This window comes from Chiroxiphia lanceolata, chromosome 24 (assembly GCF_009829145.1).
Source record: "Chiroxiphia lanceolata isolate bChiLan1 chromosome 24, bChiLan1.pri, whole genome shotgun sequence".
Lineage (NCBI taxonomy): Eukaryota > Metazoa > Chordata > Aves > Passeriformes > Pipridae > Chiroxiphia > Chiroxiphia lanceolata.
The window spans coordinates 2923106-2944654 of record NC_045660.1 but is presented as its reverse complement, the minus strand read 5'-3'; the positions used below and the strand labels follow the sequence as shown (position 1 = coordinate 2944654).

Genomic DNA, 21549 nt, shown 5'->3' with positions numbered 1-21549 from the left:
GAACGTGTTAAAAATAGCTTGAAACAAATGGGGCTGCTGTTTAAATTAAATAATAGAGTCAAGAGGAGCAGAAAACTGCTGGAAAACAGTCCTACATTTCAAAATGCTTTGGAGTCCAATATTATTCCTATGCCTCATTTCAACTGCATTGCCTCACACATGCTTATTTTAAACAGACCTGCCCTGAACTGGACCTAGAAACAAGTCTGTGCTTTATTATTCATTTCTTTGTTCCATCTTATTTGGATGGTTTTTAAAATTCTGTGCACAATTTGTTCTCTTCATTCCTAATGTAAGCAGCAACTTATCCCTGTCCAGCCCCCCGCCAAGAGGAGTCTACCAGGGATTTATTTCTCCTGGATGTGGAGCACTCAGAGGCTGATCCCAGCTAATGGACAGTGTGGGGGAGCTCAGCTCTCCTGTCACTCACACCTGTACTCTGGCCAAAGCCAAACTGCTAAAAGGGTTTTAATTTCAAACTGACAATTTGGTTTTGAGCGTGAACTTGTAAAACAATGCGAGCTCCTAAAATCTGGCACAGGGAATCACACTTGGAGGCTGCAGGAAATAAGGGATTAAAATAGACCATGGCTATGACACTGTCAGAACTAGAAAGGAGTGGCTGTTGTTTAAATTATGGCCACGAGAAATACAATAAAATACATGGAGAATGGTTGGATTCGTTACAAGATTTGCTTGGTACAGTTTATCTAGCACTCTCACCTCTAAATACATCTTCCTTAGAAATTAGGATGCACCTTTTACACTCAGCTACACTGAAAGATTGGTTCACTTAAATAAATTTCACTATTCCCACTATATTCAGTTAAAGATTTGTCACACTGTGGACAGTGCTTTTTTGCAAGCCTCCCTTTCTTTTGCTCTCTGTTTTGTGTGTGTCTGCATGTTTTTTAAAGCAAGGGGAAGGAAAGCACAGATACATAAATCCACAAAATGCACTGCAGCCTGACTGACCCTGAACAGGAGCCAGCTCTGGAGCAGTGAACTATCACAAACCTGCCCTTTCCAGTCACTGCAGCAGAGGCACAGCCCTTCCCTGAGCCCTCACAGCCAGAGCAGGAGCTGTCACAGAGCCATGGAATGGGTTGGGTTGGAAGGGACCTTAAAGCTCATCTAATTCTACCCCCCTGCCACAGGCAGGGACACCTTCCACTAGAGCAGGTTGCTCCAACCTGGCCTTGGACACTTCCAGGGATTCCAGGGGCAGCCACAGCTTCTCTGGGCAACTGTGCCAGGGCCTCCCCACCCTCACAGGGAAGAATTCCTTCCCAATATCTCATCTAATTCTGTACTCTGACAGTGGGAAGCCATTCCCTGTGTCCTGTCCTTCCATCCCTTGTCCCCAGTCCCTCTCCAGCTCTCCTGGAGCCCCTTTAGGCCCTGCAAGGGGCTCTCAGCTCTCCCTGGAGCCTTCTCCTCTCCAGGGGAACCCCCCCAGCTCTCCCAGCCTGGCTCCAGAGCAGAGGGGCTCCAGCCCTGGAGCATCTCCGGGGCCTCCTCTGGACTCACTCCAGGAGCTCCACATCCTTCAGATGTTGGTTCCCCTGGACCTGGAGGCAACTCTGCACGTTGGGTCTCACTGGGCAGAGCAGAGGGACTGAATCCCCCCCTCGTGTCCTGCCTGGGCTGTGGGATGAGCCCAGGACAAGGTTCATCCCTGCAAATTCATGGGGGGCTCACAAAGAGCCTCCAAGTACCACCTGCAATGGAAGTGGAAGCTGAAGCACTCAACAGCCCCCACCTATGATCCACCTAAACAAGTGTGCCAAAACCCAGGACAGCCTTATCCCATGCCTGCAGAGGACTCCCAAAAGCCATGGTGAACACACCAGGAACAGGGAAGAAGCTCAGCCCAGCCCATGGCAGCAGTGACAGGACACACCACAGGCAGGACATGGTCTGACTTCCCAAACTCTCCTTGCTCAAGGAAAGGTTTTCCTCCTGCTCTCACCCCATGGGGGAAGCCAGCAATTCCTGGGAAACCCTGTGCCTGCCAGGCTCCCCAGGAGCACATGTCCTCGTTAGAGGCAGCAGATGAGATCCTCCCCACCCCACTCCAACAGGACATCTTTATAGTGGTGCCAAAGCCACGGCACAACGGTCCAAGACAGGATGTTCAGCACAGGCTCCCTGATTGGAACTGCAGGGGAAATTTAAAGCAGCAGGATGCAATTAGCCATGCTGGAGTACAGCCTCCTAAATGCCACAGGCTCTGGAATGACAGGGCTGAGCAGGTCTGTGCTCAGAGCCCAGGGGCAGGGCACGCTGCACTTACCTCTTCCCTGAACACAGAGGCTTGTTCTTTGCAACCAGGCAAACGCTGGATGAAGCTCACCACCTGGAATTCCAGGAAAGAAACGTGGACAGTTAAAATGGGACACTGTCGAGCAAAAAGCTCCTATTTCTGTACGAGTTCCTTACGCAACAATTTTTACAACTTTAATACTTAAAACTCTCCCATTAATGAAGGATATATTTCTGGGTTGCTGCTGCAACTCCCCTGCATATTCTGGTTACCAGCAATAACTGTCCCTGTTGCCATTTGACCACTTCTCTCCCTGCTTCTCCATTCCTCTAAAACATCCTCACAAAATCAACGTTATTTTTCCAGATAAAAAGCTGTGTGTGGTTACACTACTTTAAACTCATCCTCAACTTCACTTTCCCTACAGTACTGCTGGAGAGCAAAATCAGGAAGAAAAAAGGATTTAGACAGTTTCCCAGGATGACATTGCCTGTGAGAGACAAGATAAACCAACTGAATGAGCACTGCTGGTTTACCAACATCCAAAGGCAGGAGAGCTGGGAAGGAAAGGAGTTTTGGTTTTATTTAATCCGTGGTGGGTGCACAGGATCCATGGTACCAAGAGGATTAAACAAGTAAAAGTTAATTTTACATTTCACACTAGGGAGAACCTTTCTAAGCAGGGAATCTGTTAACATTTGGAATAATCTCCCTGGAGACCTGGGTTACATTATATAACACTAAGGAGTACAAGGAGCAGCCAAGGATGAATTAATGTGTATTGTCTTCTCCAGCTGTAGCTCCACTGGTTCATAGAATATTTGTATATTGAGGCATAATCAGATCAAACATCTCCTGCTAATTGGATGCTCCCTTGCAGGAGCAGCTCTGTTTCATGAGGCACATCCATGTGAGTTGTTACAGATGTGACATTTCCTCCTGTACACAAACAAGCAGCTGGGAGGGGTCACTGTCACACACGAGCACCCCTTCAACTCAGGATTGTCAGAGCCTCTCCCAAATCCTGTCACTGCATCTCCAGCTGATCCCACCACTAGACTGAGAGTCATTCCCTCCCTCCAGCCATGGGGCTCTCAGTGCCCTCCAGGTTTGCTCTCCCCTGGCAGGAGCAGCTCCAATTCCCCTGGTTTCTGTTATGTAACCTGAGAGCAGAGCAGCCCTCTCAGTGCTCCATTTAAAAGGAACCCCTAAAATCCACATCTCCATCGGGCAGGGACTCCAAATTTTCTCCTGCAGAAGTGCAAACTCCTCTATCATAAACAAATGACAAAACAACCACTTTCCTTTTGAATCGTCCCCACCCCTTGTTATTAAACCACAAATAAAAATCCTCCTGCAGGGTCTGGTGCCTTCCAGAATTTGAGAGACAGTTGGGCCCCTCAGGGCAAGAGGCTCTTTGCTGTCTGTGGCACTGGGAGGCTGGTAGACACCTCCTGGGAATGACCTGAGCCTGCCTTGCTCCTGTGTCCTTCCCTGCACGACTGCTGCTGGCTACTGTCACTGACACGGAGTGACAGACCTTTGATCTGTCCCAGGAGTCATTTGTAGGGACACTGGGAGCTCTTTGTGCCACAGGAGAGGCTTTTTAAACAAACAGGAGCCCTGGGGGTTTACCAGGGACGGAGAAAAGGAAGGGAAGGAGCAAAGAGGAGTGAAGGTCCCCAGAAGGGGAGGGAGCCAGACCCCGGGTTCCATCGAGCCACAGTGACCTGCCTGGTCCATCACTGCTGGGGAGGAGAGTCCCCAGACCAAGATGTGGCAGCTGAGGGACAAGGGAGGCTCAGGAGCATGAGGTAAAAACACAGTGACACCACGGGAAACCAACCCAGCCCCCCAGCAGTGGCAGGGAAGCCCTGAATCCAGGGAAAGGGTGAGGCCGGAGGGGCTCACAGTGAGGAACTGGGACAGGTTGGGAATACAGTGGGATCAAGGCTTTTCCTTTGAGGAAGTGAATGCCTGCCAGCCCTTCCTGCTCCATTTTAAAGGGAATCCCTAAAATCCACATCTCCATCAGGCAGGGACTCCAAATTTTCTCTTGTAGAAGTGCAAACTCCTATTACAAACCAGCAACAAAACACTACTTTCCTTTTGTAAGGAATGGAGAAATTGGAGAAATAGATCCCTGCTGTAACCACCTCAATGCTCCCAGAGCTGTCTGCTGGAAGCTCTTACACTCCCAATGCACATTAGGAAAGGAAAAGGGGTTGAAAAAGAGCTGAAAACACTTTAGAAACTCCATATGACCCGTCTGGAAGGCGCTGATGTGATCCCAGAGGTGACACACTGAGGTGAGCACAGGATTTATATCCCTGGGTGGCAAATGCCTGTCTCACACTGCACCCCTGAACAGCTCCTGCAGGACTGACACCCCTCCTGAGGCCATCAGAGACAGGCTGGGCTTAACTGGGATTTAAAAACCCAAAAGCACTTGGTACAAGGACAGTCCCCCCCTCCAGGTATTAACATTGATGCAGGATTAAGTAATGAACAATACAACTGCAGCACTTCTTAATGTTCTTCTGTGAGTCAATATGCTGTGCCCTAAAAACATGACAGGAAGCTTTCAATAAATACCAAAGCTGCATTAAAGTAACTACTCTTGTTGCCTGCTCAGTGTTACCAGGAGTTTCTTTGCTGGAGGGCCCCTAAATGCTGCTGCTGCTCTGCCATTTCAGCTGTTCTCAACCAGCAGAGAATTAAAGCAACATTTTTTTCCCTTAATGTGGGTTTTATAAAATAAAACCAGTTCTTTAGCCTGAAACCAAAGGAGAATTTTACACCCTTGTTACAGATCAGCAAAATGGGCTCCTTTGTGCAGCAGAGTTCAAAGCACAACCCAAAGGCAAATGTTTGCCCTGCAGGAAGATGTTGGGAGCCCAAATGCCAGCAGACCAAACGTACTCTGGACTCCCTAAAACACAGCAAGTCCTGCTGCTTTCACCTCCCAGACCTGAGGTTTCACTGCACTGCACATGCTGATCCTGCAAGTGCTCAGACAGAGCCCAAACTGATTCCTCTGGGAACTTGTGATGAACATAATTTGCAAAACCAGACCCACTTGATGGAAATTCGAGACAAAAACCTGTAATGACTTCAGCCAGTCCATTGTGGGGCTGCAACTGAGCTTTTTAATGTGCCAATCACACTGCTACTGGCAGCCAAAACTTCCTCAGTTGTTTCAGGCTGCAGCACAGAGTTCAGGGTATTCTGGGTTGGAATCACTATGTCCAGTCCCTCCATCCATGTCCTGTGGTCCCTGCTTACATTCATCTGTTATCAAACTAATATCCCAGTTAAATTTGCCCAGCAGCTGCTTTAAAGGTCAACTGCAAAGGACAGATTTTATTTGGCTTGGATCCTGACACTGTACTTCCATGAACCAGCCTCCCTGTCTTATACAAAAGAAAGAGATTTTGATTATCATGTCAGAGGATTAACTGCTTCTGACCTTATTGATTTGCTAAAAGACCTTTTGGACAAATCATTGGAACCTTTCTCAAAAGGACAGGAACAGCAAATCTTTCAAGAGATATTTTTTCCTCCTTGCTACGAATGTATTTCAAACATATTTTTATTAAAAAGAAAGAAACAAACAAAAAAACAGAACAAAAAACCCGCCACAACAACTAAGTTTTATAACAGCAACCCTAATTGCTCCATCCCATTCCCAGCTGCTGTGGTTCCCATCTCCCACATCACTGCAATCCCACCAGACTCCCAGCAGTCCTCTAGCACAAAGAGCAAGGTCAAACTGGATTTATCTGATGTTAAGAGGCACTTGGGGAAAATGCACTTTCTGAAAGTCTCTGAAGATCCTCTCTGCATCACCAACAGCAGCACCTTTCTCCTGCTTTGCAGATTCCCTGCATCCTTGCAAGCACAGCACTACAGCACATTCCTCTTGGATTAAATGCCCTGCAATTAAGTGCCAGCATCCAAATTGTCACCACTTCCCAAGAGCAGAGACAAATATTATTTATGCCCAAGGCATCGAGGCAAAAACCAACTACTCAGCACACAAAACACTCCGGGTTTTCACACACCACCTAATTACAGGAGACATCTCCAGAGCTGCAGAGACACATCCCCAGCTGCACAGATACCTCTGCCAGAAATCAGGTCAGGCTGTGGGCAGTTTTGTCCCAGGGGAATCAGGCAGGGAGAGGCAGGAGGAGTGGGCATGCACAGTTTGGAATTCTCTGCAATGAAGTGAATCAGCAGCAAAGCCACGGGAGAGGGGGAGGGAGATCACAGAGAAAGGGAATCTGCTGTCAGAAGGAGGCTTCAGGCCTGAGGACTGAGAGATCAAGGGCTAAATAAACAAGCAAAGGCAGGGAGGGAGGCAACCCTATTGAAGCTGTGGAAACCAGAGGGTTAACAGGGATCCCTCCCTGCTAAAGGGACTTGGGAGTAACTTCCAGCTGAGTCAGCTGTGGCATATGCACAGCAACCAGAGGGGGAAAGGGAAGAAAATAAAGATGTCTCCCAGTTAGCACTCCAGAGGAGGAGGGAGCTGGCTTTCCTGCAGCCCAGGAGAGCAGAAGAACAGGGAACTCACCTCTTCCACAGTCCATTTGGCAACTTGTTTGGCTGTGAGGCCTGAGACCTCTGGCAAGAGCCTGCAGTGCTGCTCCCAGAAGAGATGGAGCCGGTGGGTCGGGTTAGAGGCCAGGGAAGGCATGAAGATGGACTGGTGGAGGGCCTGCTGGAGATCCAAATCAGGGCCTGGAAAAGGAAAGGAGACAAGTCAGAGCCAGGCTCCAAGTAGGAGCAATTACAAAGCAGGAGGAAGGGTCACAGAGTCTGGAGAGGGGAGCAAGGCAGGGTGGTCAGAGAGGGCCAGGCACGGCACACTGAGCTTCCAGGCCGTCCTTCCCACCCTCCTGAGCAGGAGAGAGGGGGAAAAAAAAGATAAGATTGCCAGGCTGGAGGCTTTATCGTCAGCTTCTTCCCTGGAAAATGATGTCATGCTGCTAACAGAGAAGATGTTTGCAGCCTTTTATTGACAAGGTGGAGGAGTTCTGGTAACAGCATCTTCGGCTGGGAACTGATGGCACAGTTCCAGCTCCCAGCTGGAGCCAGCCTGGGAAGGGCTCTGTGCCTGCCAGCCTGTGGCCTGGGCTTGCTCCTGGGGAGACTCCCAGGCCAGGAGTGCTGCCTGTTACCTCCAGACATCAACTCCCTCCTCATGTGTCAAGTGACGGAAGCTTTAAAAACCAAGACAGAAAAAAAAAAAAAAAACCCCCGAGAGGAAGAAATCACCCCTCCCTAATGAGATCACTGGAGCAGTGCAGAGTCATGGTCCTGCAGGGACGTGCTGCTTATACAACAGGAAGCCAGGCAGAGGATGGAAACAAGCTGGGAAACATTCCTGGGGTTTACAGTGGTTACGGTGGGCTGCCCCCAGCCCCTGCCCGCCCGGCGCCATCCCGCGGCAACCACGCGACATTCCCGCTTTATCCCTGACATTCCCGCTTTATCCCTGACATTCCCGCTTTATCCCTGCCCTGGGGAAGGCTCCCTGTGCCTGGAGCAGCTGCCTGAGCTCAGGGGCTGTCAGTGGGTCGGGGTGTCAGGTCTGGGGGGTGTGCCAGTCGCTACGTGGAAAGCACAAAGGAAAATGGCAGAGTATAAAAAACCCCCCAGATTTCCATGGTTTTCCAGCCAAAGGGAAAGCAGCACTGGAGGTAAAGCTTGTTCTAGGGAATGGTCACTCCCCTTGTCCTAAGGGTCACCTCATCTCCATGTCCCTAAAGGAAGTGGGACAGCATCAAATGTATCAAATTTCTAATAATGAGAGCAAGGGAGGAATTTAAAACAAATAAAGCCCGGGTAGGAACTGCTCAGTTCAGGAGCTCCTGGTGAGAACACGGCACAGACACTGCTCCTGGGAGAATGTCACCAACTCCTCCTCTGTCCCACTGTCCTTGTCCCCACCTCTCCCTGCTCCAGGAGGTCCCACTTGTGCCCAAAGTTTCTCCCACTGCTGGCTGGGCACTGCTTCCACCTCATGCCAACTCCTTTCCTCCACTAAGCCCAAATCCTCCTGCTAAGCACCAAAACCACCTCAACAAATGACTTTCCCTCTGAGAAAGCAGCAGTGATCTGATAGTTTAAACAGAGCTGGGCTGAAAGCTCTGGGTAGCTGTGACATTACAGGTCATTGGATTATTGCTGCATTTCCCTCCCCTGATTTCCATCATTCTCTGTCAGGTGAAGGTGAAGGGAGAGTGGGCAGCTTTCCCTGCCAGCTGCAACTGCAGCTCAGAGCTGGCAGATCCCTCAGCTCCCACTGCAGAACTCAGCACTAGGTAAAAATGAGTATTAAAAAAAAAAAAAATAAAAAAAAATAAATAGAAGCCTAGGCACCTGTCCCAGTTTGTGCCTGCTTAGCTATTTTTGATTGCAGACTTATTACCATGTTAAATCCTCCTAAAAGCCTGGTCAGCTCCGTTCTCTGAAATGGCTTTTTATAGTAAATCTGAAAGTTAAGCATATGGTTTGCTAAAGTGATAGGAGAAAGCTGCTTTGGAAACTTAACCTGTCATGTACCAGGAAAAGTAAAAAAAAAAAAAAGCATTGTTTTTTCCATTTAACTTTTCTTTCTTCTTTTCCTCTTAGAGAAAACCTTAAAAAGAGTCCCCAAATGATTCAGAATATGTTTCTGGATAGCCAGGAGGGTCTGAAAAAAGAAGCTGATGGAACTTAAACTATCTGCCAGGTTTTTAAGCAAGTCTCCCTTGACACTGTGCTGGCTCTGTCAAGGCCTGACACAGGTCACAGACTGTTTGGGAATGAAAACCTTTTGCCAGTAGAGAACTCGAGTCTGCAGTGGCACAAGAGCTGGTGCAAACTGTCTTCTCAGTTAATAAATACAAAGCTTCACCCTACAAAGTATTAAAACTTTCCCTTCTAAGTGATTTTACTCTTCCTCATCATTTTAAAGGAATTAAAACTACCACTGCCATCCCCTCCAGCTTCATCTTGATTGTGGAATCAAAGCCAAAAAAGCTGTGAATTTTTGAATGCTCCTTGTGGCTGTGGGGATATTGCAGGGATATGAACACACAGAGAAAAAGGCATAAAATTTAACCAACCTTTCCCATTGCTTTCCTGTTTCACCAGTTGGAACTTGATATAGGCACGTGAGCACCCAAGCCTGAAAGCACCAATTACAGAACATTTCAGATGATACAGAAATGGATGTAATTTCCTCTCTATGTAGAGATTAATGGGACTTATAGAAACTTATAGAAACTAAAAACTTTTCCCTGTTAAAATAAGCAGTAGCACTGCTCCATCCCAGACCTCTCTCTGAGCCATTAAATTCATGGCTAGAATTCACACTTGACTTTACTGCAGGAAAGAGAGGGCCAAAAATACTGGGAGGGAGGGAAGAGATTCACCATGTCATTCTGCATTGATCAGGGGTTTGCATTTGTCTGCTGCAAACCCCTGATCAAACTTTAAGTTGTGATTTGCACCTTTATTTCAGATACAGCAGCAGCAGCAAGAAACACCACAGTAAACGCAGGAAAACACATCACGCAAATCTTATTTACGTTTTTGGTGTGGCTTTGATGTCTGCAGAGGAATCCTCCTCTCCCCAGTCTCTCTCCTGACTGTTTTCAGACTGCTCTGATGGAGTGTGAACGCTGCTTTGACACCACTTCTCACTGTCTGGTGCAGCTTTTCTGGAAAGACAGATAAATGACGGGAGCTGAGCTGACACCCTCCAGTTCCCTTTTCCCACAGGAGAGTGAAGCTGGTTGCTCCTTCCAAGTGAGAGCAGCAACTACCATCTAGTGGTGGAACCTTCCCTCCCCACGAGTACAAAGTGCTTTGTTACTCCTCTGCATGGATTGGGAGAGATTATGTGAAACAAATCAGGCTCTGTGGACTCAGGCTCTGATCCCAGCAGCTGCAGGAAACCACTGGGTAATGGGGAAAGCCAGGGATTTAAGATTTCTGAATCCTGATACCTCTGGATAACATTTAAGAGTCTCCATGACTGAGTTTGATGCATCAACTGAGCTATAGAGTTGGCCAAGGAAGGACAAGCAGCAGATTTACAGGCTGAATTCAGACCTCCCACTACGAGGAAACGAAATGCTCAGAAGAACAGAAATATATCACAATTCTAGAATGCCATTTATTCTGTGAGAATCTCAAATCTCCTGAGGGGGCTTTATGGTAAGAGTGCCATTGAAATGCAATCAATTCTGGTGTGAAAATTAGAAATTAAGATAGCTCTAGTTGGGAGGAGGCAAATTTGGCCTTTGAGGGAAGAGAAGCATTCATTCCTTTTTTTCTGGCCAAACAGATCTTGGAAATGTTAAAAATCTAAACAAATAGATGAACTTTAAAATATATATAACCCTTCATATACAACAAAGAATAAAAAGAATAAAAGTATTGCTGGAGTTTGCCCCAGGTGAGATGACCTTAATAAAATCCTTCATGCCCTGGTCTGTCCCACAACACATTTAACTGCCTCCTGTGCTCCAAGAACTTACACACAGTTTGCTTCAATGTTGCTCAATTCCAAGGTTTTCCTGTAAGAAAACAAAGTACCTGAAGGAGCTCAACTTGTTTGCCAAGTGATACACACAGAGTCTGTTTAATGGTGCAAAATAACCTTGGCCTGACAGTTTTAGGACAAGGAATGAAGGAAAAGAACATATTTTAAATTGAAACAGCAAGGAAAAATTTATGGAGACAGAATGCAATTTCCTTTGTTGGAATGTGACCAGAGCAGCAGGATTAAGGAACTGAGAAACCTATTAAGGCATATGAGGGTATAAAAGTGCCTTGCTCTGTGTTAATAGTGTCTGGGGCATGGGTCAATATTACAGACAGATGAACTCAATGCTCTGCTGCTTCTCTGCCAATTCCGGTGGTTTTTATCCTTGTAAATGGTTTTGTTCCCCAGTATCTGCCAAGAATAACGTTCAGCTCACCTGGATTGTGGAGACTCTCCCTGAGAAGACTCCCCTGCTCCCAGCAGGAATGGGGCAGGAGTCTCCAGCCTCTTGGCCTTCTGCATGGTGTTCCCAGGGGAAGGTCTCTCCCCGCTCAGCCGGTCCTGCAACGAGTTCTCTCTGCTGAGGTTCACATCAGAGTATGGGCAGCCAACTAACCTGGGACAGAGAAACAAAAACCAGAGGGAGGTGACAATGCTTTGCAGTCACACCAGCCTTACCAGCCTCAGGCAGAGAAATCCATCACAAACCCAGAAAAAAGGAGGCCACAAACACTCAGGGAGATGTTATTACCCACTCTGGGGTGCTGTTAAAGAAGAGCTCGTCCTCTGTAACCTGCTTATTTGAACATTTCATGGAACAAGTGAGTTCGGCAACTTTCACTCTGAAAAATCCCAAGCCCACATTATGAGCTACCAGATCTTCAGACCTCTTCCCTGAGATTGTTTTCTTGCTCTTTAAAATAGTTTACTTGAGAAAAACCTTTCTCTTCCAAGAGAAATCAAAAGGCAGAGCACAAAACATGAGCGAGCACTCCTCACTCTTGTACTTTAATAACCTACCCACACTCTCTCCCTCTTTAATGTCTCCTTGCCTGCTGTTCTTAGACATGTTATTTTACAAAAACCTCTCCTTTAGCACTGCTGGAATGAAGAAATTGGAGTGAATTAGTCTGTTTGTATTGCAGTTATAATGATTATACTGGTATAAACAGAATTTATGATGAAACAGCACATTTAGACACAAGAGGGAGCTGCAATTGCAGATATAACCACCTCCAGAATAAACACTGAGATCATTTCAGTGCAGTGCAGGTGCTTGTTGCTGCATTATCATTATTAACAGCACTCAGACTCTCAGAGGACCCCATTTACATACGTGTAATGTGTCCCATATCGTGGTCCCCGGACGTGCCCGATCCCGTGGCAGCCTGGAGTGGGACACACTTGTCCCACTGCTCCCTCTGGATCCTCAGCACCTGAAAATAAGTAAAAAAAAAAAAAAAAAAAGGCAGTTAAACATGTGAAGAGCAAAATGCACTTAGGAAAATCATCCAGCATAACACCGTGGTGTCTCTGTTTACCTAGAGGGACCTGCAGAGCGTGTCCAGTCTTGGCACACCAGCCCACAGGATGGATGTCAGGGCTGTCTGCATCCACCCAGAAATCATAATGAGGGTCCCAACCATCAAAATGGATCTGAAAGAAGCACAGTCTCGGTGAGAGAGACAGTTAAGGGCATGACTCAGCTTTTATGTTAACTTCCCCCTCTGTCTCACCTTGCTCAGCTTGAGGCTGATTCATTCAATCTTTCATTTCAATCTTTCAGTCAGGCACAATCATCTCTGTGCTCAGTGTAACTCTTTGTTTTCCTGCATCTGTGTTTTACAGAACAACCAGGTTCTGGTGACACAGTTGTGTCATCCCACACACCACAGGGTGCTCTACACTCAGAGCCCAGAGCTATGCACACAAACTGATTATTTAATTGTTCTGTTTCCCGAGGATCCCAAACCACCAGAAAAGCCAACAAGTTCGGTGAGTTTTGCAGTGAACAAGCTACAATTTCCTGCTGGATGAAGAGACTGGTAACAGCTCAGACCCAGGTCAGGTTAACAAAGACTGAGGATCACTGGAATCTAAAGGCTACTGGGTTGTCTGTGCAGCAAAGTTTCAAATGGATGAATCGAATATCAAGCTACTAAATATTGGCAAAACTTGGCTTTTGCTCACAGCAAATGAGACTGAGAATCAGCTGGATAATGGGAAGTGAACTCCACTCGTGCCCACACAACCATCCTTTGGGAAGGAGACCTGTGGCCAAGGAGCCTCCATCAGTGCAGCTTCCACTTTAGCTGGCTCACACTTAATTTCTCAGAAGCCAAAGCACAACAGATTTTTCTGGCAATATCTTTATGTGAAAAGAATTACTTAAACTCCATCTATGTTCCTAAGTTCCTACTGGAGAATGAAGCCACTTCCCACATGGGCCAGGGTTTAAATTGCTTTGAGTTTTCCTTTAAGTATGGCAGGAAAAAAACCCCTGTCAGGTATTTTCCCCCCAGCTGAACACTAATGCTGCCTTCAACCCCCGAGATCACACAGAAAAACGCCACGAGATGGAAAATCACCCTGTCAAGTGTCATTTCAGAACAGTTACATTAAAACAGCTCCTAACAACACCAGGCAATTCCATCAGATTTCAGCAGAACAAAGCACCAGAAATCATTTCCAGTTGGGCAGGCCCTGAGGCCACATCAGCTGCCAGGCAGTTGTTTGCTGCTCCTCCAACCGAGGGGGTGTTTTTCTGTTCCTCAGCACAGGGCTCTGCACTTGGCAGCAAGGTCATACCTTAATGCGATGGTTGTCTTTGTCAACTATTGTTGCCACTCTTATCAAGATGGGATTTCTCCTGTCCACAGCCTCCAACTTCATATTAACTTGGAATCCGTGAGCAGGGCGCTGGAAGAGAGCGTTGCAAGCAGAATGTTAAAAAGCCTGGGAGTTCAGAGCTGGTCACCTGCTCTGAATGAAATGTGCTCGGGTTTTCATACACCCCTTTGGAGCTTTGGGCACTGATCTCACACAGACTGCTCCAGAGGCCAAAATCAGAGTGCCCAACAGGTTAAAATCAGAGTGTCCAACAGGTTAAAATCAGAGTGCCCAACAGGTTAAAATCAGTGTGTCCAACAGGTTAAAATCAGAGTGTCCAACAGGTTAAAATCAGAGTTCCCAAGAGGTCAAAACCAGAGTTTCCAAGAGGATTGAGGTGTGTGTTTGTCAGCAGTCCCAAACTGCTTGAGGCAGCCTGAGCTGTCCCAGCATAGAGAAGCATTTCCCAGCCAGGGCAAGAGGTTCTTCCCTCACAGACCAAAGGCTCCACTGACACATGGACTGCAACCTGACAGCAACACCCCAAACCCAGCAGAAAGATGATCTTTACTCTTAGAGAAGAGAAGGCTGAGAGGGAATCTCAACAATCGGTGCAAATATCTCCAAGAGGTGTCAGAGGATGGTGCCAGGCTCTGTTCAGAGGTGCCCAGGAACAGGACAAGGAGCAGTGGCCACAAACTAAAAGTTCCACCTCAACAGGAGGAAGAACTTCCTTCCACGGAGGCGGCAGAGCCCTGGAACAGCTGCCCAGGGAGGGTGTGGAGTCTCCCTCTCTGCAGACATTCCAAACCTACCTGGATGTAAAATTCAAGACCCAACTGTGTCACCTGCTCTAGGTGACCCTGCTTGGACTAAATGATCTCCAGAGGTCCCTTCCAACCCAAACCATCCTGTGATTCTGTGATCTCACACCTGATCAGAACAGTGGCCAATTCACCACTGTGTGAAGTCTCTCTTCACTACCCTTCATGAAATCCTTCCTGGCATGAGATCCAGCCCTTGGAACACCTTCATTACACAGGTTACCATCTCCTTTTTATGACAACAACTGTGTCTGCTTGTCAACAGCTGCTGGGAGCTGCAGTGCTAGACCCAGGAGCAGCTCCAGCCCCAGAGTCTCCCCTCTTCTGTTGCTGTCTCACCTTTCCCTCAAAGCCCAACAACTTTGTAAAAACTCCACAATGCCCTTTGGCCTGATCTGTGTCCTCTGCACCACCCCTAGATGTAACCTCTGAGCAACAGACAGCTTTGTCCAATTTTTCCATTTATCTGACTGCAAATTCCTCCTCTGACCTCCAGAGCTGCGGGTTATGGAGCCCTGGATGCTCATTCCAAACACATCCCTCTTCACTTCTGCATTACAGAGGTCAGGATTTTAGTAAGAGATGATAAACTGGGTGTTTGAACACAATCAGGTAAATGAAAAGGTGATTATAAACACTCTCCCCTCCCAACCTTCCTTATCCTTTTTACTGCCAGTGGTTGGGGGCAGGGGAGGTCCACAAACTCCAAACCTGAAGTTCCTCTTTGGTCATTTCCCCTGGACACAAGACATCTACCCACAGGCTTCCAGCCCCAGGGCACACTGGAAACCAGACAATCTAAACTGCTTTTACTTTTAAGAGCATGTTACTGAACCAGCCAGCCTTGCCTGGCTGCCCTGAGGAAGGAGAGCCTGAGATCCAAATCCTGTCCAGAAGAGGAGCCAGGCTGTTTGTTTAAGCCTTGCTGAAGGGCTGCTGCCCTTCTGGCAATAATTTATGAAGGGTCCTGAATTGCCAGCCCAAGAGGATGAGCTGAAATGCTGTGATGCTTACAATGAAACTGTCTCCTGAGCTTTTGGGGGGAGAAGGCAGAAACGCAGCCCCAAGACCTGCTATTTGTGCTGATGATCAGTGTCTCCAGACTAGGTAAGACAGCTCTTTAAAACTGTTAAAAACTAATTCAGTGAGAAATCCCTGTTCTGGCTCTCAACCCGTATTTTTATGTACTGATTTCCTGTAATTGCTAACTGGAATAATAATAATAATTTAAAAAAAATCAATAACTTTGCCATTTATTTGCACTCCAGCCCAACCAAGCCAGAAAAATAATGAGGTTTGATGTTGAAAAGAGGTCTAATAACTGTTGATATATCAAACACCTTTTTTTTTTCCTGTCTCATTTTTGAAACACGGTTTTGGATGCTAATTTACACTCTGGAGTTTTATGAGAGCCAGAATTGGTCCTTCTACTCGTCCCTAAAAGCCTGACACCTGAAGGAGCAAACAATGATGTCCAGGAAACAGGAAGGGAGGCAGACAAGGCAGTGCATCCCCTGTGGAAAACCTTAATCCCAGGGATGTTCTGGAGTTCAGCTGTGCTGCAGGTAATTCCAGCTGTGATTTTACAGTTCTCTGAAGAGGCAAAACCAGCCTCTTCAAACCCCTGACACCCACCTTGCAACCTGCCACAACCTCAAGTGGACACCTGCTGAAATCCAGCAATTATCAAACCTGTCTGGCTGGATTTTTGCCTCCCTTATCTGAGGCCTCCCTGATTGCTTTTCCTTCTCAGTCCCAAAGACCTTTCCAACAAAATCACAGGAGGGCAGCAGGTATTAACCCCCAACTCCAACTCCAGCAGAAGGAACCGAGCGTCACGGTGGCACAGAAAAGATTTTGAACATATTGCAAAGTTTAGCAAGGTGAGCCAGCAGTGTGGAAGGGGAAAAGAAAAAAAATCAATTTTAAAGTATTTATAAGTTATTTGAAAGGTGTTTGTTTCGTTCATGCTCACAGTGAGCTTCCAGATAAATGCACTGAACTGCAATCAAAGAAACAAAAGCTCGTGCTCCCAAGGTTGAGAGAAGCACCTTCAGAGCCTGCAGGATGATGTTACTGCACCCAGGAGCTTGGCAGAAATGCTCTTTCATCTGTTAATACACTTGTTTTCCCCCCAGGAGAACTAAGATCTATATTAGAACATGTAAGTCCTTGATAGGAACTTCTCTACCTTAACTCCAGCCTCACCTAGCAGGGAAATATGGATTTGCACAACTGCAAGGTGAAAGTATTTTAGAGAGGTTTTTTTATACACCTGATGGCTGCACACTTGTCATTCCCCTAAAACACATCCATACCCCCCCCTTTTCCTTCCTTCCCCACCAAATATGCCCAGTTTCAGACCAGTGATTCCCACTTCTGACCCTCACATTGGTTGGGAATGTTTGTTCAACCAGCACCAGGTGTCAACTGGGAGATTCCCTTTGCCCCCCCAGCAGCTCTTTCTCCATTCTGTGCCCTCTCTGTGCCCTTCCCACATTCCTCTGGAAGCCACAGTTGTCTGTGTGGACTGAAGGCTCTTTCCTTAACTCTGCCAGTGGAGCAACTGGAGATATTTAGTCAAAACTCCTTTCCAAGACAGCTTTTCATGGCATTAAAAAAAAAAAAAAGTCTTGTATTTTGCTGTGTGTTTTGCTTTAGCAGCAGCATCTTAAACATCATCTTAAAGTAAAAGATCCGGGGACCAACTTAAAGAAAAACCCAGTTTCACCCTCCTGGCACAGGCAAGGTGACCCACCCTCAAAATAAAGCCTGTAGCACAAAAAGGTGAATAACAGCACCTGAGCAAGGACAATCAAAGAGATTCACCCACCACTTTGAATGCTCTTGCTGGGGCCGCTTGGGAATTAGTTTCTTCCAAGTATTTCTCCCATGAGAAGGCTTTGGGATCCTTGTATCCTGAAAAAACCCACAGAATTAACATTTAAGTAAGAAAAACCCCACGTTTATTGTTCAAAACAACAGAGCAGCAGCTCTGTAACACAGGGTTAATGATGCTAATTTAGCACTTGCAATGGATGGTGCTGGAAAGAGGCCTCTTTGCTCCTCCCCACCATTCCAGCAGCCACAGCAGCACTGCCAGTTCCCCAGGCCCTGCACTGGGCTTTAACCCTGACAAGTTCATTTCTGCACAGCTTAATCACTTCTTATTCCCTAGAGAAAGCTGCCAATTAAAGGCTAGTCAGAGATTTCTGTGATGTGTAGTGGCATCAGTGAATTAATTTCCCACTTTATTAACTATTCTGTGTGTGAGTGCCTGCAAGACTGGAGAAACTTCTCACCTCCTGCTGCCTGCTCAGTAAAACCAGCAGCCTGGAGAGAAAAGGCTCCCTGGGCGTGCTGCTCTAACAACAGGGCTGTCTCTCCCTGGCAATTACATTTAAGAAACTACTCTACTTTTTTTCCCCTTTCCATTTCAGTAATTTTTACTCCCAGGATTGGCTCCTTTGGGCAGGAGGGTGCAGGGACTAAATGCAGAGCATGGCCTGAAAATTGCTGCATTTAAGTCCCTCAGCAGAGCCCAGAACTGGCTGCAGGGGCTGCTGAGGGCACAGGAAATCGTGATATGAGCAGAGAAGTGCCTTGCTGCACATTCCAGGAGCAGGGACTGATGTTTACAACCCCTCCTGCAACTGCAGGAAAAGCACAGAGGCCAATCCCTCCTGTGCAGAGGGATCTTGTAGTGCCTCCTGCTCCACAGATCCAAGGTAAGCACAGGAATTCTTGCTCCAGGGCTGTCAGTCTGGCAAAGGACAGGGTTCATTTTATTATGTTTGCTATTTTTAAGGTGAATGAGAACTTCCAAGGCCTGAAAACAGCACTGGTGTCCTTGTAACATTCTGTCCTTTCTCATTCACCAACATTCCCTTCGTTTACCAAACTCCAGTGCAGCAGAAAGAGATGTGGCTTCAGCTACTCCTTCACTTCCAGAAATTCCATCTAGGAAATCATGATACTGATGCCTTTTTCTTCCAGCTCGAAGGAAATGCTGGAAATCCTTCGAAGTTTTTAGCTTCTGAAACCAAATTCAATTCTGAATTACCAACCCCCACTCCATTCACTGAAAGAACTGTGAACCAACGTAACATTCAGTGGCAAAAGGCACGAGCAACAATATTGTTCAGTCAGTAAAGAGTTCTGAGTGGAACCTGGAACTTGCAAATATGTAATTACGTGGAAGACACAGTTTTTTACAGGTTTTTTTTTGACCTGAGGCAGGAGAGAAATCTCACTTTCAACATACCAGGTGGTGTTGTCAGTGGGGTTCCAGTCTCCTGGCAGTAGCCCACAGGACGGATGTATGGGCTGCTCGTTTCACACCTGAATCAAAGAGGGGAAGTTGGCAGCAGTCACATTCAGAGCAAAAAGAAAAGAAGGATTTCAAATGCTGCCTGATTTGCTGGGGGAGCAGATGCTTTCAGTGGGTGTGATCACGGTGTGGAACACGAGCATTACCTCGTTAGGATGGGAATGCCAAGTTTTCCAGGCATGTGAGCTGCCCCCAAAGACAGGGAAATACAAAGAAAAATCATAAAATGGAGATCCTGGATGAAGGGATCTTAAAGATCATCTAGTTCCAAATCCCTGCCATGGGCAGGGACACCTTCCACCAGCCCAGGTTGCTCCAAGCCCCGTCCAACCTGGCCTTGGACACTTCCAGGGATTCCAGGGGCAGCCACAGCTTCTCTGGGCAACCTGTGCCAGGGCCTCCCCACCCTCACAGGGAACAATTTCTCCCCAGTATCCCATCTAACCCTGCCCTCTGGCAGTGGGAAGCCATTCCCTGTGTCCTGTCACTCCATCCCTTGTCCAAAGCCCCTCTCCAGCTCTCCTGGAGCCCCTTCAGGCACAAGGATGCTTCTCACCTCCAACACTTCCCAGACAACTCAGGCCCCCCCCCCACTGGCTCTACCCTGAGCTGCCCAGCACTCAACCAGGAGGGAAACTCCTGAGCAACTGCCTCTTTGGGAAAACCCAAAGGAATTATTCACACGCCTCGAAACCCATTTCAGATCCCAGCTTTAGTGGCTACATTGGAAATACCAACGATTACCCTCAGTGGAAGAGCAAAACAAAGCCCAGTCTCCTTGCAGGTGTGAGTGAGAAACGGGATCTCTTTACCAGTAGTCGTAGCTCTCGTCCCAGTTATCGAAGTGGATCAGCAGCCGGTTGTCCACCATGTCTGTGATGGTGGCCACGCAGATCAGGGAGGGATTCTTCTTGTCCACTGCCTCCAGTTTCATTCCCAGACGAAACCCAGAGGGTGTGACGGGCTGAGGAACAGGACAACGGGGAAGGGAAATCAGCCACACTGTTGGCCAAGCCTAATTCTCCTTATAAACTCATTTGTAACCCCAAAACCCACAGGCCAAAACACACTGCAGTTACCAGCAAGAGGTTTGCAGGCAGGATTTCCCTGAGTTCTGGCAATGACTGTTTCTGTTGCCAAAAAAAGAGCTGATGTGGCTCGAGAAACAGCATTTCCAGGTAAACCCACCACCACAGACTCCCAGGCTGAGACAGAAATGCCTTTGCAGTGATGGGTGTGGTTGTGGCAGGTCCTGTCTCACCGGGGGAAAAGTTAAGAGAGTCCTCAAGGAGAAGAAGAGACTCAGTGGGAAGCAGAGCAGAGCTGGGCCCTGATCCTACTGGAGTCAGTGCCTGTCCATCTGCAGTGTCCAGTCCATCAGCCTTTGTGTCACTGGAGTGACACAGATGGCAGGGAGGGTGAGGCAGGGACTGAGGGTAACAACCACAAAGAAAGCACCGGGGGGTGAAGGATGAAAAATGCTCCAGATCCACAGCCCCATAATGAATCCCATGGCACACATGAGCATGCTGCTGGAAACCAGAAATTATTTTGGAAATGATTAAATTAGGGGAAAGGGACACAAATATCCCGACTGCAGGGACACAGCAAAACAGACGGCTGTAATATATTTAATAAATGGTCCAGTAAATCTTTTCCTCCAGCATTAAGGAGGAAGGGAAATACAAATTCTTTCCCTGGGAAGTCAGTGACTAGGGGAAGGAAGAAAAATTGTACTAGTTTTCCATCTTAAAAATAAATCACAGTAGGAAGCAGTTTGCATCTGATTGTACCACAGTTGTACCTCTGACACGAGCATATTAAAACCACGTAAATAATCTGGTCAAAATTCACTTAGCACCAGACCTATTGAAACACCTTCTATTCCACATCACCACTTACAGTGCTGAGGGTCTTAAAAAGGCTTTTTGGAGCTGCTTGAGCTTTGCAATTCTTCAGATAGGAAGTCCAATTAAATTCTCCCTCCTTGAAACCTGGGAAGAGAGATAAAAAAATTGTTCTACCTGGCCCCGGAACATTCCGACAGGCTTTTCAGAAATGGAAATTACCTGGGAAGAATATGAACTTTGCATGATAACTGCCCTGCTAAAATCTTCAGGGGATGTGCATTCCAGCTAAAGCATCTCTCTCTTTTTCACTCTAATGGCCAATCATTAATCTCAACCTTCAGATGTTTCTGGGAAATCGAATGCGGGGAAGAAGCAAGTCCTGAACCCCAAGGAGACATCCAATACAGAGTTTCTAATTTGACTAACAACGTCAGTCTCTGGGAACATCAAAAAGAAACTGTTTTGTTCTTTTGTGAGTCACTGTGTTAGTTACACCTCTTCCCTTTAGCCCCTCAGATCGAGTTCCATGCTGAAATCACGCTAAAAATGAAACACGCAGAGCCAGGACAGCCAGTTCTTAGGAGAATTTATGGTTTCTTGTACACCACTCTATTTTTTTTTTCCATACCTTTAGGAGGGAGCAGCTTATGGCTTGTTTTTTCACACCAGCCCACAGGATGGATGTCTGAGGAATCAGCATTAGCCCAGAAGTCATAACACTCTGGATACCCATCAAAGTGCAGTCGCATCCTGTAGCCTTGGATCTGCAATAAGAGGAGCTCTGATTGTCAGAAAGGGTCATAAAGAACTTAAAGAAAATCACTAATCAACTGCATTGTTCTTTTCCATATTTATTCATTACAGGCAATTAAAAGGTTTGCTATTCTGAGCTACAATTGCAAAAA

The 21549-nt window shown here is 47.0% G+C and overlaps 1 protein-coding gene across 5 annotated transcripts in view; it reads right to left on the bottom strand.

Annotated features, from left to right (window-relative positions):
• LOC116797870 (lethal(3)malignant brain tumor-like protein 3) overlaps nt 1-21549 on the bottom strand; it is a 41034-nt gene that overhangs the window by 5336 nt on the left and 14149 nt on the right. For 4 of the 5 annotated variants that reach the window (XM_032709760.1, XM_032709762.1, XM_032709761.1 and 1 more), the window contains 14 exons: nt 21273-21408; nt 20697-20788; nt 19607-19758; nt 18729-18805; nt 17298-17383; nt 13620-13730; nt 12353-12467; nt 12148-12247; nt 11248-11427; nt 10804-10842; nt 9850-9981; nt 9385-9446; nt 6846-7012; nt 2297-2359 (listed from right to left, as the gene is read on the bottom strand). In XM_032709760.1, coding sequence (XP_032565651.1) covers nt 2297-2359; nt 6846-7012; nt 9385-9446; nt 9850-9981; nt 10804-10842; nt 11248-11427; nt 12148-12247; nt 12353-12467; nt 13620-13730; nt 17298-17383; nt 18729-18805; nt 19607-19758; nt 20697-20788; nt 21273-21408 — 1512 coding nt within the window. The remainder of the gene's footprint in view (nt 1-2296; nt 2360-6845; nt 7013-9384; nt 9447-9849; nt 9982-10803; nt 10843-11247; nt 11428-12147; nt 12248-12352; nt 12468-13619; nt 13731-17297; nt 17384-18728; nt 18806-19606; nt 19759-20696; nt 20789-21272; nt 21409-21549) is intronic. The other variant, XM_032709763.1, reaches the window with a different exon arrangement.